The 14,304-nt window shown below is 41.7% G+C and overlaps 1 protein-coding gene across 5 annotated transcripts in view; it reads left to right on the top strand.

Annotated features, from left to right (window-relative positions):
• CUBN (cubilin) overlaps positions 1–14,304 on the top strand; it is a 226,786-nt gene that overhangs the window by 54,240 nt on the left and 158,242 nt on the right. For all 5 annotated transcript variants that reach the window (XR_012157573.2, XR_013635417.1, XM_073334127.2 and 2 more), the window contains 4 exons: positions 901–1,087; positions 4,262–4,422; positions 5,689–5,870; positions 6,523–6,679. Coding sequence is in view for 3 of the 5 variants with exons in the window: in XM_073334127.2 (XP_073190228.2) it covers positions 901–1,087; positions 4,262–4,422; positions 5,689–5,870; positions 6,523–6,679 (687 nt within the window). In the remaining 2 variants the exon portion in view is untranslated. The remainder of the gene's footprint in view (positions 1–900; positions 1,088–4,261; positions 4,423–5,688; positions 5,871–6,522; positions 6,680–14,304) is intronic.

The raw sequence follows: 14,304 nt of genomic DNA, 5'->3' as shown, positions 1-14,304 counted from the left end.
ATTCTGTCCTACAGCAAGAGTTTGAACTTTTGTGGAGCCTTTGCTCTCTCTTTTTGCAGAGGTTCTCTCAAATCCCCTCATTTCTCCATTCCATTTTCCACCTCACACCAAGGCTCAGTGTCATGGTTGCCCTCTTGTTGGTCCAGGAGGGATGGATGCAACTCATTCTAGAACTGTACCTTGGAGAGAACTGCTGGGTCCTGGCAATCAGGGATTTTATGCTTTCCTGCAGGTAGAATGTGACCAGTCAGGTGCCCCTTCATGACTTAGGTAAACAGAAAAAGGACATTAGAAAGGAAAATCAACATTGCTCCTAGTTTAGTCCAAAGGAGGCTGCCTGAGAGCAATGGGAGATGTTCTCTTCACACAGGGAGTGAATGCACGGAAGGTTTCTAAGCCTCTGTTGCTCAGACGTTCAGGGCTCAATGGCAACACATTGTGCTGACTGCAGATCATCAAGCTAGCCATTACAGTGTCCTTTTTTCCTGTCTACCAGTGTAAGATTAAAGCCTGTTTAGCAACTACAAATACTTAACCCTCCACCACACCACACATACCACCACCACCTCTGCCTTTTGTATGCACAGTGATTAAAGAAAGTTTTACTTAAACAATCAACGTGTCAAATCAAGTACAATAAATCCCTTACACATCCTGGATTCTGTTTTTGGTTTGATGGATTACTGAAAATTGGGAGCTCCATCAATAAGATTTTTCCAAGATAAGTTACAATACAGAGTAGATCAGGATGTTTGGTCTCCTGTCTGTCAGAAATAGATATTTATTTTTAATTAAATATGTGCTTTAAACTGTTTCATAACCAACAGACATCTTTGGAATGGGACGTTGTGGTTGATGTATCTTCAAGTCACTGTGTGTTCTGTTTCTTTCTTTTAAAAGTATGTTCCCATCAATACACTGATGCCACTGGTGTGCTGACATCTCCAAACTACCCCAGAAACTACCCTGTCAAGACAGAATGCATATACAGGATCCGAGTGGAAACCAACAAACAGATTGTGCTGCATTTCACCAACTTCACCTTGGAAGGGAATAAGCTTTGTTCAATGGATTATGTGGAAATCAGGCAAGCCCATTGAGTTCTATTATCCTCATTACTGATTGTAACCAAGGGTAGGAAGTAGAATCCGTTTAGGCTGAACAAGAAACTGTAGCCTGAAATGTACCTGGGGCTGGCACGCTGGGAAAGGGTTTGTTAGTGAACTAGAAATAAAACCTTGTTGCTCCCTCCTTCCTGTTCCATTCTTATATTTCCCACCTCTGATGGTCCTGGAGAAATTCCAGCTCCATCAGGGTAAGTGAATGGATTCTTGTGGGGCTTATAAATTCCTCAGCAGAAGGACCATCTCTTCTTGTACTGGTTGGGGAGAGGCACTATAAGTGAAAGAAAGCATAGAGTCAGATAAAGTAAAAAATCTTAAATGAATCAGACTGAATCATAGAATCTCTATGGATAGAAATTCCATGCTTGAACAATAAGATACAGCAGTAAGAATCTACTGCTGACCACCTGACCAGGACGGTGACAGCGACTGTGAAATGCTCAGGGAGGTTAGAGTGGCTTCATAGGCAGAACATGCAATAATAATGGAGGGATTTCAACTATCCTCATATTGTGTATATGTCACCTCAGGATAGGATGCAGAGATAAAATTTCTTCACACCACAAATGACTGCTTCATGGAGCAGCTAGTCCTGGAACGCACAAGGGAAGAGGCAATTCTTGATTTTGTCCTAAGTGGAGCATAGGATCTGGTCCAGGAGCTGGATATAGCTGAACTGCTTGGTAATAGCGACCATGCTGTAATTAAATTTAACATCTGTGTGGGGGGGAAAATGCTAAACAAACCCACCACAGTAGCATTTAACTTCAAAAAGAGGGACTACACAAAAATGAGGAAGCTAGTTAAACAGAAATCAAAAGGGACAATCACAAAGGTTAAATACCTGCAGACTGCACGGAGACTATTTTTAAAACGCTGTAATAGAGTCACAAATAAAATATATATACCGCCAAATAAAAAAAACAGTCAGAGGACCAAAAAAATGCCAGCAATGCTAAACAGCAGAATAAAAGAGGTGGCGAGAGGCAAAAAGGCATCTTTTAAACATTGGAAGTCAAATCCTAATGAGGAAAATAGAAAGGAGTGTAAAATTATAATAAGGCAGTCCAAGAAAAAATTAGAAGCACAACAAGTGAAGGACACAAAAACTAACAGCAATTTTGTAAGTAGATCAGAAGCAGCAAGCCTGCCAAACAATGTGTGGGGCAACTGGATGACTGAGGTGCTAAAGGGGCACACAAGGAAAACGAGGCTATTGCAGAGAAGCTAAATGATGTCTTTGCATCAGTCTTCACTACAGAGGATGTGGGGGAGATCCCTATACCCAAGCCATTCCTTTTAGGTGACAAACTGTCCCAGACTGAGGTGTTGATAGAGGATGTTTTGGAACAAATTGATCAATTAAAGAGTAATAAATCACCAGGAACTCAGATAGGAAATTGCAGAACTATTAACTGTGGTATGTAACCTACATTTGAATCAGACTCTGTAGCAGGTGACTGGAAAGTAGCTAATGTAACACCTACACCTAAAACCCTGATATAACGCAGTCCTCGGGAGCCAAAAAATCTTACCACGTTATCGGTGAAACCTATAGGTGCATTATATCGGGGTAGAGCGATTAGAGTCTACAAAGAAATAATGTGCTTTGAAATTTTACTAGGAAAGATATTTTTATTCCTTTAAGATAAAAATGTTTGTAAACTTGCGAACTAAATCATTTTTGTTAGTAGGGACAGAGGGTCTCGGGCGGGAGGGAGGCAGGAGCCGTGTGAAGTGGTGGTGGCAGCGGCGGCAAAACCGCCCAGCCCGGCGGAGAGCGCAGCACCCCCTGGCCGGGGCGCGGGAGGCGTGGAGCCGGGGCCAGGGCTGCAGCACGGATCCGCTTCCTCCGGCTGCAGGCACCCGGGCTGGAGCATGAACTTCCGCCCCTCGGGTCACCGCAGCCTGGCTGAGCCCCGCTACATCCCCACCGCGCTACCCCTGCACGTCTGAATCGACCCCTGTTCCCCTTCCCCCCATTGGCCCCATTATCCAACCCCTTGGCCCTGGCCCGGCACCCGTGTGGGAGCCAGACAAGCTGATGCGCAGATCCGCCGGAGCGCGCAGCCCCGCCCCCCAGAGCGCTGCTTTACCGCCCAGCCCGGTAAAGAGGAGAGAACAGACCTTCTAACATAACAAGACTAAACCAAATGGTTTAATAAAAACAACTAGAAACAGGATTTCTCTCTTTAAAATATGGCTCTACTTTGGTGGCAGCATATTAAAATGGCACCTTGGATTGTTTTTTAAATCCTACTGTAGGACCTGCATTTTTTTGTGTGTGAAATTGCATGATACTAACATTACAGAAAAGTCAATGACAGTATCATCACTATAATACTTTCAGTGAGGGGTGTGCGTGTGTGCAGAAATATGACTACCCTCAAAACCAACATGTTCAGGAGGCATAACAAAGCTTTGCTTGTGCACCCTGATTGCAACACCAGCTAAGGGCAGGATCAGAAGTGTCAGCTGTGGAATCATCTGTGGAGGCCAGAGAAAATCATCTAAAACTGAGATTCAACCCATCTGTTCTGAAATATAGGTAGGCTAATATAGGCCTACCTATATTTGTCTGTTGCTTTATAGAGGACAGACATGATGACACTGATGCTCTGCCCTCATTGCTCCCCCATGCAGCTTCAAAGATCCCAGAGATGCTTCTTTGGCTCTGTCAGGATGTTGTGATGTTTTGAACCTGTACTGGAATGAAATTGTTGAGATTTATGCTCAGCTTTTGAAGGTATTTAGGCATTGCTGCTCTCAGTGTTGCACCGCTTAATTTAACTTAAGATTTTGGGCCCTAATCTCATTTCCAATAGGGATTTAGGAACCTAAATCTCATCAGCTGTCAGTGGAATTTTGGCTTTTGAAATGAGAGAGAGGTTACTAAATCATTTGGGCCTTGCAATGCTGAGTGCAGCAATGCCTAAATACCTTCAAAAGCTGGGCCAAAATGCTTGCAAGTGGTTTGTGAGTAGTTGATTAAAACGTCTTGCACATAGCAGAACCCCTTCAATAGTTAATAATATATTCCTGCTAACGACAAAGCTGAAGGAATCCCAGGAGACATTTCATTTACTTTTCTCACTCTTACCTGTTTGGCCCAAGATTTTTCTTCTGTTTCATTCTAGAGATGGAGGCTATGAAACTTCACCAGTGCTTGGAAAGTACTGTGGTTCGGCTCTGCCTCCTGTAATCATCTCCCATAGTAACAGGCTGTGGATAAAATTTGTAAGTGATGTATATGGCACAAGAACTGGATTTTCAGCTTACTGGGATGGTACCACAACAGGTAAAAAGACAGGTTTCAGAGTAGCAGCCGTGTTAGTCTGTATCCATAAAAAGAAAAGGAGTACTTGTGGCAGCTTAGCGATTAACACATTTATTAGAGCATAAGCTTTCGTGCGCTACAGCTCACTTCATCAGATGCATGAAAATGAGAATGAGAATGCCAAGGGTGGAACTATTTGACCAATCTCCTTGTTAGATCTTTTATTTTTTATTCTGTGCTGTTTTCTATCTCCCCTGCACCTAACTGCATCCTGAATCCCCTTTAAACACTTTCCCCCAAACTTAACTGATTGGTGGCAACACAAGTTCAAGCAGTTTAGAAAAGGGATCTACATTTCCTGTTCTTGGGTAAATAAGGGTTTCTCTCCAAGTGATTTACGATAGCACCATATTCTAGTTTATATTTTAACTTCCACTCTATCCTTTGTTTCTGTGCTTGTTAGGAAATGAATGGTGCTAACAGAAGTGGGGCTGAGAGATACAGCGTGGGAGGGCAGTGGAGCAGGATTTAGTATTAGAACAGCAGAGTATGAGATAGGACTTCTGGGTTCTGTTGCTGTCTCTGTCCCTGACTTCCTATGAGACATTTGGTGAATCATTTATCCTTTCATTTCTTCAGGTTACTATTTGTATAGTAATAGCTATCTCAAAGGAATGCTGTTAGGATTAATTAGCTAATATGCATAAAATGCTTTAAGATCCCCAGGGGAAAGGTGCTATCAAAGTGCAGTTATTATTGTATATTTGCTATCTTCTGTTACATAATTGTGGCAAGAAAGAAAGGAAAGTATGAGGATAAACCTAAAGTCCCTTAAAAAGAGCTATAAACTCATTGCCATGGCATCAGTAACCATGGAAAGACTCATGCTAATGGATGTAATACATTCATTAGCAGATGATTTGTACTTTTCCTGAAGTGTAATTCCAGCAGGACACGTCTCTTGCCTGAGGTTAGAATTTTCCCAAGGGGCTCTACAGTGTGTATAATCCTGTGAGGTAGCTCCCTGCTGTGAAGCATTTCATTGGATAAAGGAGAGTTACAGTAGAAGAGTAGTTTTCAGAGTAGCAGCCGTGTTAGTCTGTATTCACAAAAAGAAAAGGAGTACTTGTGGCACCTTAGAGACTGACCAATTTATTTGAGCATAAGCTTTCGTGAGCTACAGCTCACTACATCGGATGAGTAGAAAACTAAGCATAAAATCTCTTTATGAGAGAGAGACTGGGGAGGTTTAATGCAGTTAATTATGGTTCTCTTTGTTCTTTTCAGGCTGTGGTGGGACCCTCACAACTTCATCTGGCATGTTCATGTCTCCCAACTATCCCATGCCTTATTACCACAATTCAGAATGCTATTGGTTGTTGAAGTCAAGCCGAGGCAGTCTTTTTGAAATCCAGTTTCAACAGTTCCACTTGGAGTTTCATCCAAAATGCAGCTCTGATTACCTTGCTGTATGTACAGTCTCTCTCTCTTCCTCAGATTAGGGTGATCAGAAAGCAAGTGTGAAAAATCGGAATGGGGTGGGGGGTAATAGGAGCCTATATAAGAAGAAGACCCAAAAATAGGGACTGTCCCCATAAAATTGGGACATCTGGTCACCCTACCTCAGATACTAGGGGTATAAGTGCTAGAACTAGGGGTGTGGGGCATGCTGCAGCATCCCCTGACTTGAAGTGGTTTCCATTATATATAAAGTTTACAGTTGGTTCAGTGACTCTCAGCACCCCCACTAGGGGAGGGAGCACAGTGTGAGTGCCCATGTACAGAGAGAGAGAGAGAGAGATTCACACCAAGTGAACAGTTCTAAAGTAGGAAAATTCCATCCTGAATGCCACCTTTAAAGTTATGGAGAGGATTATTTTAGGACAGAGGAGGGTACAGGATGTGTGTGTGAGAGAGAGAGAGATTTAAGAGCAAATTGAAGGTCACTTCAAAAAGTTTGTCCCTTTATACTGTTTTTCCATATATGGCTTTCCCCATAACATGTGATAGCTTTGTTCTCCTTTACTTTACAATGAGAGATCAGTTAAATGTGTTAACAGTTTAATAGTTTTCACTACTATCATCATCCCTCAAGATTTTTATGTCTCTCTTTATTCAAAGGTATATGATGGCAACAGTAGCAGTGCTAAGATGCTGGGTAAATTTTGTGGGAATCAGATACCAGAGTCAATCCGTTCCACCAGGGATGCTTTATATGTGAAACTAAAGACAGATGGTCATTTTGAAGGTAGAGGTTTCCTTGCTGAGTACAAGCAGAGTAAGTATGAACAAGAAGAGTGAGAGTGGCAAGTTGCTAGAATGCCAGCATTGGTTCTACAAACTTCTTATTGTATCCTCTGGTTTCATCTGTGAGCAGAATTCTCTTCCAGGAAGAATTGTGCATGTATTATATTATTTGGCTAGATTCTCTAGTCTGCTAAGGCCACAGCACATAGTGCACTTAAAATGGACAGAGAGAGCTAGCTGCAAATCCCAACGTAAGAGAAATGTCTCCTGATGGAAAGCAGGTGGAGTTGGCTCTGCTGCCACCTATGTCTGCTGCCCCTTCTACTCTTTCATTAAGGACCGAATGTGTGTGAGGGTGTGTGTCAGGGCCATTCCAGGGTTGGTGCATGGATTGGAGGAGCACAGTGGAACAGTACGCAGCTGCTCCTGATCTTCCGTTGGTGTAAGTTCAGACATTTTGCCAATGGTGGAAGATAAAGTAGCCCCTTCGCTGCTGTAATTTCTGCTGGGGCTAGGTGGATGAAGATCAAGGAGCCACAACCAGATCCTTTTGGCCCCCTTCAAATGTAATGGAGAATCTGGCCCATAGATTCTAGTAAAGCCAATCTGGAACATTTCTGAGAGCTTAATTTTTCAAAGCATTTGTTGCAAAAGACACATTTTTGAATTTCTTTGCAAAACAATTCTTCTCCTGGAAATCCCTGAAAGTGTTGAAGTTCTACAGAGAGCAGAATACGAACATTTGGAGGTGTCATGTCCATGAATCAGTGTGCTCAGCTTGTTACAATATATGCACAACAGAAACAAATCAGTACTTTTTATACTTATTTTTACTGGTATTAAAAAATGAACTGATGTATTTTTAAACAAAGCTGTCACTAAATCTAGGGGGTTTTTTTAGGAGTCTGAAAGAGAATATGAAAGGTATGTAGGTTTTTGGATTTGAAATATTTATCTTTTTGTGTCATACTCTATATAACACTTTCATGGCTGGTACTTATCTTTTAAATTGTAAGTCATGCAGAATTCTGGCTTTTCTCCATAATCTTGAATATTGTCCCAATATTTAATTTTCTTCTTGCACAATATGTTTTGTGCCATATGGACTAGGTAAACCTTTGATACGTCACTAAGTATAAACTGCATTACAGTTAATCTCTGAATATCCTGAAGATGACATGTCATCTTGAGAAGACTTGTAGGTTTATAGAGAGGGTTGTAGCTGGGCATTCCTCTGGGTTTGAATTACAGTAAATGATTATTCCCCACTGTTTCTAATCAGAACGTTTGAAAAGCCAAGAAAAGGAGTACTTGTGGCACCTTAGAGACTAACCAATTTATTAGAGCATAAGCTTTCGTGAGCTACAGCTCACTTCCTCAGATGTAAGCCAAGGGTATTCAAGTTCGGTTTATACTCGTGTGGTGCTTTTTTTTTTTTTTTTTTTACCTTTGACTGGCTCACTCATCCCTTAAAGGAATCCCACAGTCCCCATATTCTTTACATGCCACAAAGTAAGACTCTTGATTAGAAAAAGCCTTGTAGCTATGTCCTTTTAAAGAGGACGGTCACGGGATTCTCTAGTCACTGCTGGGGAGTCTGCTTGTGACTGCATCTGTGGGAAAATGCTGCCTGGTCTGATGCCCCCTTCAGTCTCTCATTTGCTCTGTTGTTGTACCAATAAAATAAAAACCAGGAGGATCTTATTAAAGGGAAAAAGGCAAAATACCACATTTATTGTGAATACAGAAAGAATCATAGTAAGCAGTTAGTTATAGCTATAACATTCCATTCAATCTCATATTTATTCACACATTCATTCATACAAACACACACATACACACCCACACACACAGGTTCTGCAAGGTTGTTATCATAGTTACCAGCCTTAGAGTTGCTCATGCCAAGCCACTGGCCAGGTGGCCTGGACATGAGGAGGGAGCAAGGCCTTGTCAGATGCTCATCTGATGCTCCTGGAAGTTGGTTTGCAGAATCAGACCCCAAAGTTCTCACTTTTTAGAGTCTATTTTTATAGGAATTTCTTCCTATGCCAGTCTATGGGAATTGCTTCATCATGCTGTTGCTGAATCAATCAGCAGATAGCACATTCCTGATGGCTCCAAGATGTTATCTTGTTCTTTGGTTCTCCCATCCTTGAGGCTGTTGGGTGGATTCCAGTCTGCCCTCCAGGGGGGTCGTCTGGTTATTTCCACTTGACGCCTTCTTCAGCCGATGGACACTGGATTCTTAGGCTGGCACCTCCCTGATCATTCAGTTACTATCCACACCAAGCATCCATCCACATCCATCCTCTATCTCTATTTTAATCACAATTGTTAATACAACAAAAGGGCGGGGAGTCTCTGGGTGCTGTTTCTGTTGTTAGAGTATTGCTTTGAGTCTCTCTCTTGTGAATTGCTTTGAGAACAGACTCTGTCTTAGAATGTACTAACACAATTAGCAGCTTGCAAGTTTCACACATAGAGGGAGAGAAACAGTACCAAAAACCAAGAGACCTCTTAATTAGTAATACCCTGGAATTGAAACTCTGGGGAATCAAACTCATTTGTGATTTTAATACAGAACTTCTTTAATATGATCCAACATAATCCCCCTTTTGACACTAAGATTTATAATCGTCAGTGTCACTTTCTATGTAGCCTATTCAAGAGAAGGTACTGTGAGGCAATTTGAGTTTGTGATTCCAATTCATGCCACATACATGATCCTAGTGATGTATCTTTACTACAAGGTTCTGGGGCAACAGGCAAGGTGAGGCACACCCACTTTTGAGGAGTCCATTCGGTACAACCTCTAGTGTCCAATAGTGTCCTCCCTCCCCAGCCCACTGGCTCAAGGTCCAGGGTAGCCAAAAGGATCCCATGTGTAATATGGGGAGTGGGTTAACCTTCAATACCTTTGCCTCCAGGGACTGTTGGTGTGCAATTTTGACAACAATTTCTCCCATTAACAAGTCTGGTTTACAATACTGGAAACATATTGCATCCATTCATATTGATAAGTGTCAAACAATGATCTCTTTCTTTTTTAACGAATGCATCAAACCCTTAATATTTCCCAATATGACCCAGAACATTTTGTGTTCCAAAGTAGCTAGTGCAAGTATCTGCATTTCAGTGCATCCCATAGCTATGGCTGTGTAGTTTCCTATTTCTAATATATTTTTTTTCTTATGGATAAGCCATGTGGTAGTATTAAGCCATTACTAAAGATTCCATTGGCCTTTTAGGTTACCCAGACCAATTTGGACCAAGTCTACATTGGCATGTACTTGTTTTTGTATCAGGCTGTCCTGTAGCTGGGACAGAAAGCTTAATTTATTTTTAAGTTCCTGCAGGTCTTCAGTATTTTTTTTTAAACACACAACAGTGCTAGCAACAACACAAAACACAAGACAAAACATAGAACACAGAACACAATTTCTATTGTGACAGTAGATTCATGGTATTGGGTTGCTTTTCAGCTGGCAGCTTTTCCTGATTTTCTGAAAGACAAAAAGAACATGTTTCTACCCCTTTTGGGGTGGCAGATTATTGCTTAAAATATTTCTTTTACAAATACCCTTGCTGATTGCAGGCAAAACAGAGAAATTGCCCCCATATTTTCCTGTTTTTGTTCTATAGGCAGGCCAGGTTTCAAAGGCTTTTATCTTTTAAGGGTTATGGGGAAATTATCCCACTGTTTAGTCATTAAATCCCTGAGTTTTCCTTCTTATACAGCAGACCAAGTTTATAATGTTTTTCCTGCTGTGTTAAGCTTTAAGTTTTATTTACAGGTAATAACTGAGAAGCATCATTACCATACGACCTTAAAGGATTTTTCCAAAAATCATACACACTATACGTTGTTACAGGGATACTTATTATCATTAAATTTATTAAAATTATCTTGTTATCCCATGCCTTTTATTTAGACAATTTGTTTGCTGACCAGGTATGTCCTTTATCTGCAGCTCCTTTGTGCTGCTAGTTCTTTCCTTCCTTTATCATTTAGGTAATTTGCATTTTCACAGAAACTTCCTGCTTTTGGATTTAAAGCCATCAGCAGCTCAGAGACTCTATCTTAAAAGGGACACAATCAACTTTCACCAGAGTTTTGATTACTTTTAACTTCTGCTTCCAAAACACACAGCAATCTGAAAAAGAAAACCCAACCTATTGTGGCTCCCTTTGGAGCCCTAATAGCATTTTAATTAAGTAGCATGGTATGTTTGCATTTCTTTTGCCCCTTCTACAATATACCCTGCACATGTTCTGGGGCAAATGCACATTCCTTCCATAGTTTAACTTCTATAACATTATCCAGATCCATTTTTACATAAGGTGTCACTATTTCTTTTTTTGCTTACAGAGTTTTCATGTACCTTTATCAAAGTGACAGTCTGATTACTCAGAGCCATTTTAAGACTCAGTGTTTCTAACATTGCTCCTTTTTGTTTTGTGCACCTCACCCCTGCTGTTGCTTCAGAGAGGCACTGTCTTTTTTAATTTTTTTTTTACTACAACTCTCATCTGCTATTTTGTTACAAAAACAAACAAACAAAAAACAAACAAAAAGAATCCAAAAAAAATTTTTTTTTATATTCTCCTGATTTTGACTGCCCTGCTGCAGCCACAACTTAAAAACATTTTAAATTTTGTAAAGCATTGAGTTACCTTTTAAGGGTTAAATGCCAAATCCCAGAGCCAAACAACACTAATTACCTGTGTCTAGCAAAAAGGTCTGTCAGTTTTGCAACTTTGAATTAAAGAGTCAAATGGATTTTTAGTGGCATTATTTAAAACAAAAACAAAACAAACTGGTCCTTAGAACTTTACATATTTACACACACACAGATAGATACATACACATTTTCTTTTCCTTAACATCCCTTCCACACTGCTCTGTTTTTTACATCTTACATTCCCTTTATACATTTGAGGCAGTTAAGTTCCAATAGAACCCTCTTATGTTCTTTTAGCAAATTTGACTAAATTGTCCAGTCAAATGATTTTAATCAGATAGTTTATTTTTGCCTGGCTAATTTACAGACATTCCTTTGGAAAAGGGCCCATTTTTCTTTCAGAATGGCTGCAAAGAAACCAAGAATGCTCTAACACTTTTCCTTTTTAACATTTTCGGTTAAAAGTTGTTTGGGTGAAATACAAAGTTTAACTGCTTAATTCCCTCCAGCCTCTGCAGAGTTAACTTTTTTTTTTTTTTACTCTCTTTTCTCTTTGTAATTATGCCTGGGGGTGCCGTACATAGGACCTTCTCCCCCTTTACCTGCCTCCCTCCAGCCTCTGCAGAGTTAACTTTTTCACTCTTTTTGTATTCCTGGAGTGCCTCTTTCACTATTTTCAGCTGGCTTTGGATATTTGTAGCCAGCACCTTCCAATTGTCTGCTCCCTTTTCCATTTGTGCCTTTTCCTCTTTACATGAAGACAAGCGGAGGGAAGAATCCTTACATGCCTCCCACAACAACCAAATTGCTGCTGCATCTCTTTTGGCAGCACTAGAAGGTTTGTATATGAGGATATACTGAGCCAATCTATCCTCTAGGTCCGAAATAGTGCAGACATCAGCTAGGGCTTGTTTAGTCCAAAGACTGTGCTCAAATTTTTGAAGGATTTGTTTAAAAGGTGTAATTCTTTAACAAAAGGTGAGGTTGGAGTTCCTTCTGACTCCATTCCTCCCTCTAGTACTGGCTTACCCTGTTTTCTTTTAAACATCTTAACATGGATATTTCAATCTCTTTGTCACTGCTGGTATTACTTAGCAAGTGACACAGCCTAGATTCTGAAATCATAGCTTAATCTATGCGTTTTTCCCCTGCTACCTTCCCAGAGGCCAGCAGGTCCAGTTAACCTATTTCTCCCTGCTACCTTCTCGGAGGCCAGCAGGTCTGGTTAACCTGTTTCTCCCTGCTACCTTCTCGGAGGCCAGCAGGTCCAGTTAACCTGTTCTCCCCTGCTACCTTCCCGGAGGCCAGCAGGTCCCCTGCTACCTTCCCGGAGGTCAGCAGATCTAGTTTAATCTGTTTTCCCTGCTACCTTCTCGGAGGCCAGCAGGTGCCCTGCTACCTTCTCGGAGGCCAGCAGGTCCAGTTAACCTATTTCTCCCTGCTACCTTCTCGGAGGCCACCAGGTCTGGTTAACCTGTTTCTCCCTGCTACCTTCTCGGAGGCCAGCAGGTCCAGTTAACCTGTTCTCCCCTGCTACCTTCCCGGAGGCCAGCAGGTCCCCTGCTACCTTCCCGGAGGCCAGCAGGTCTAGTTTAATCTGTTTTCCCTGCTACCTTCTCGGAGGCCAGCAGGTGCCCTGCTACCTTCTCGGAGGCCAGCAGGTCCCCTGCTACCTTCTCGGAGGCCAGCAGGTCTGGTTTAATCTGTTTTCCCTACTACCTTCTCGGAGGCCAGCAGGTCCCCTGCTACCTTCTCGGAGGCCAGCAGGTCTGGTTTAATCTGTTTTTCCCTACTACCTTCTCGGAGGCCAGCAGGTCCCCTGCTACCTTCTCAGAGGCCAGCAGGTCTGGTTTAACCTAATAGAAATGCCTAGCTCACTAGAGCTGGCGGTGTGCACACCAATATTTACAATAACTGAGGTTTTTTTACCAATATTCCCCCTTTCGCAATTCTCCACCAAAATGTTGTACCAATAAAATAAAAACCAGGAGGATCTTATTAAAGGGAAAAAGGCAAAATACCACATTTATTGTGAATACAGAAAGAATCATAGTAAGCAGTTAGTTATAGCTATAACATTCCATTCAATCTCATATTTATTCACACATTCATTCATACAAACACACACACACATACACACCCACACACACAGGTTCTGCAAGGTTGTTATCATAGTTACCAGCCTTAGAGTTGCTCATGCCAAGCCACTGGCCAGGTGGCCTGGACATGAGGAGGGAGCAGGGCCTTGTCAGATGCTCATCTGATGCTCCTGGAAGTTGGTTTGCAGAATCAGACCCGAAAGTTCTTACTTTTTAGAGTCTATTTTTATAGGAATTTCTTCCTTGCCAGTCTATGGGAATTGCTTCATCATGCTGTTGCTGAATCAATCAGCAGATAGCACATTCCTGACGGCTCCAAGATGTTATCTTGTTCTTTGGTTCTCCCATCCTTGAGGCTGTTGGGTGGATTCCAGTCTGCCCTCCGGGGGGTGGGGTCGTCTGGTTATTTCCACTTGACGCCTTCTTCAGCCGATGGACACTGGATTCTTAGGCTGGCACCTCCCTGATCATTCAGTTATTATCCACACCAAGCATCCATCCACATACATCCTCTCTCTCTATTTTAATCACAATGGTTAATACAACAAAAGGGCGGGGAGTCTCTGGGTGCTGTTTCTGTTGTTAGAGTATTGCTTTGAGTCTCTCTCTCTGTGAATTGCTTTGAGAACAGACTCTGTCTTAGAATGTACCAACACAATTAGCAGCTTGCAAGTTTCACACATAGAGGGAGAGAAACAGTACCAAAAACCAAGAGACCTCTTCATTAGTAATACCCTGGAATTGAAACTCTGGGGAATCAAACTCATTTGTGATTTTAATACAGAACTTCTTTAATATGATCCAACACTGTGGCCCTTCTCATACTCAAGCAGTAACAGTGCTTCCTCTTCATGACTCAGTGTTCTCCCTCTTTG

The sequence above is a fragment of the Lepidochelys kempii genome, chromosome 2 (assembly GCF_965140285.1).
Source record: "Lepidochelys kempii isolate rLepKem1 chromosome 2, rLepKem1.hap1, whole genome shotgun sequence".
Taxonomy (NCBI): Eukaryota; Metazoa; Chordata; order Testudines; family Cheloniidae; genus Lepidochelys; species Lepidochelys kempii.
Note: the sequence above shows the minus strand (reverse complement) of the source record. Positions and strands in the feature narration are given on the sequence as shown.